General features: G+C 43.5%; 1 protein-coding gene across 2 annotated transcripts in view; it reads left to right on the top strand.

Annotated features, from left to right (window-relative positions):
- LOC143041506 (uncharacterized) overlaps positions 1-2,500 on the top strand; it is a 278,750-nt gene that overhangs the window by 59,925 nt on the left and 216,325 nt on the right. For both annotated transcript variants that reach the window (XM_076213457.1, XM_076213456.1), the window contains exon 3: positions 441-726. In XM_076213457.1, the coding sequence (XP_076069572.1) occupies positions 441-726 (286 nt within the window). The remainder of the gene's footprint in view (positions 1-440; positions 727-2,500) is intronic.

Genomic DNA, 2,500 nt, shown 5'->3' on the forward strand with positions numbered 1-2,500 from the left:
TCACAAAGGTCACCGTGGTTTACCTTTGTACCCTCGTGCAGCATTTTGTATGTGATGGTGTTAGAAAACACCTACCACAGTTTCACACTCACGGCCAAGGTCTTAAATTTGTATATATTTTTGATATTCGAATTCTTCGGGTGAAAAGACACTGCATAAAACGCACTCAGTACTCAATATGACGGTGAGGAGGAGGAGGAGGAGGAGGAGGAGGTGGAGGTGGAGGTGGAGGAGGTGGAGGAAGAAGAGAAGGGGAAGAATAAGAAGAGGAGGAGGAGGAGGAGGAGGAGGAGAAGGAAGAAGAAGAAGAGGAAGAAAAACAGGATGAGGAGGAAGAAGAAAAAAGGAGGAGGAAAAAAAAAAGGAGGAGGGAGAAAAAAAGGAGGAGGAGGGAGAGAAAGAAGATCGCGTACTACCTTATGCTTGTTTACTCTTTGCAGGTTCACACACGCCTGGAAAACCCGACCCGCTACCACGTCCTCCAGTCGCAGCGACGGCAACTGCGACAGTTTCTCTGTGGCGGTTACGACGAGACAGGGAGTTCCTCTGGCTACGGGAGTACAGCTGAGAGTTGTGCAAGCACCGTTCAGGCCATCGCAGACAGCGGCCATGGTTCTTCGGGAGGAGAAATGGGAGTCATGAACCCTGGAGATCCAGGAGCCGCGGCCCAGCCCTCGTGGCCCCTGTCAGAACCCGGGGGACATCCACGTCTCCATTCTTCTGTGGGTAAGTTGATCTTGTTTTTAGTTCCTGCAGAGTAACTTGTAGTTGTCTTAGGTTTTTAGTTCCTGCACAGTAAGTTGTAGTTACTAGAAGTTATTAGATCCTACAGAGTAACTTGTAGTTACCACAGGTTTTTAGTTTCTACAGAGTAACTTGTAGTTATCTCAGGTTATTAGTTCCTGCATAGTAACTTATGGGTAACACAGGTTATTAGCTCCTGCAGAAGTTATTAGTTCCTACAGAGTAACATGTAGTTACCACACGTTATTAGTTCCAGCAGAGTAACTTGTACATGTCTCAGGTTATTAGTTCCCGCACAGTAACTTGTAGTTACTAGAGTTATTAGATCCTACAGAGTAACTTGTAGTTACCACAGGTTTTTAGTTTCTACAGAGTAACTTGTAGTTATCTCAGGTCATTAGTTCCTGCATAGTAACTTATGGGTAACACAGGTTATTAGCTCCTGCACAGTAACTTTTAGTTACCCGAGGTTATTAGTTCCTACAGAGTAATTTGTAGTTACCACACGTTATTAGTTTCTGCAGAGTAACTTGTAGTTAACATAGGTTATTAGTTCCTACAGGGTAACTTTTGGGTAACACAGGTTATTAGTTCCTGCACAGTAACTTGTAGTTACCAGTGGTTATTAGTTCCTACAGAGTAACTTGATGTTACCACACGTTATTAGTCCCTACAGAATAACTTGCAGTGACCTCAGATTATTAGTTCCTGCAGGGTAACTTGTATAGGCACCACAGGATATTAGTTCTTGCACAGTAACTTGTAGTTACCTTAGGTTATTAGTTCATGTAGAGTAACTTATAGTTACCACAGGTCATTACAGATAGGTGCCTCCAGACTAAGTTAATGCAATATTTTGTAGTTACCACAGGTTAGGTTGATGAATCTCTTAGCTCTCTCAGGGCCATGTAAAGGTAGATGTACGTTAATAGTGGAGTAAATGTACTGCATAAGTAGTCAGTATTAATGTATGTTCTGGGTCTGATTAAGTAGAGGTATTTGTGTTTTTTTTATGAAAGGGGAGATTTGTAAATATAAGGTTATTGTAATATGTAAATGAATAGATAGACAGATAGATAGATAAATATATAGACAGATATAAATGATTGATGATTTGGTTTAACGTTGCGAACTTCCTCTATAATGAGGCTAGGACGGTGACTCTTACAGAGGACTTTGTAGTATGGAATCTAATGAATCATGCTCTTGGTCCAACTCGTTAGTGGTAGGGTACGAATTGCCGTCATCGCGACCTCTGCCGGAAGTAGCGACGCTCTAATTCCCTCGGCCAGCGAATAAATGAATAAACTAGTAAATAAATAAAGATAGATGGTACCCACAATGGAGAGGACCTTATGGATGGATTGAGACAGTGGCCTTTTCTCCATTGAACTTTTGAGAAGTTAACAGGGCTGGAAGGTCACTTGACCTAAAGTAAGGTCATACAGAAAGAGAGTTGTGGATTCGGGGAACCTCGAAGATTCGGTCAGAGTCTGTGTCCTTGATGAGCGCTGGTGACGTCATCGGAAGCGTGTTGGTCTCGCCTTCGCTTAGTTGTGGGTTCGAGTCCCGCAATCCTCTCCGATTCCCAGCAGTGACTGTTACCTACCCCAATAGTCCCTTACGTGGGTAGGGGAAAGGAGACGGCTTCGGCCGCAGCTACTCAGCGCCTCCTGGCGTAAGCTCCTCACCACCTTCAGTCTGAAGTACTTAGATGGTAGTGTAACTTTAGTTTTAGTCTCCTGCGATTATCATC

The sequence above is a fragment of the Oratosquilla oratoria genome, chromosome 31 (assembly GCF_046742065.1).
Source record: "Oratosquilla oratoria isolate Oo_2021 chromosome 31, ASM4674206v1, whole genome shotgun sequence".
In the NCBI taxonomy this organism is placed as follows: domain Eukaryota; kingdom Metazoa; phylum Arthropoda; class Malacostraca; order Stomatopoda; family Squillidae; genus Oratosquilla; species Oratosquilla oratoria.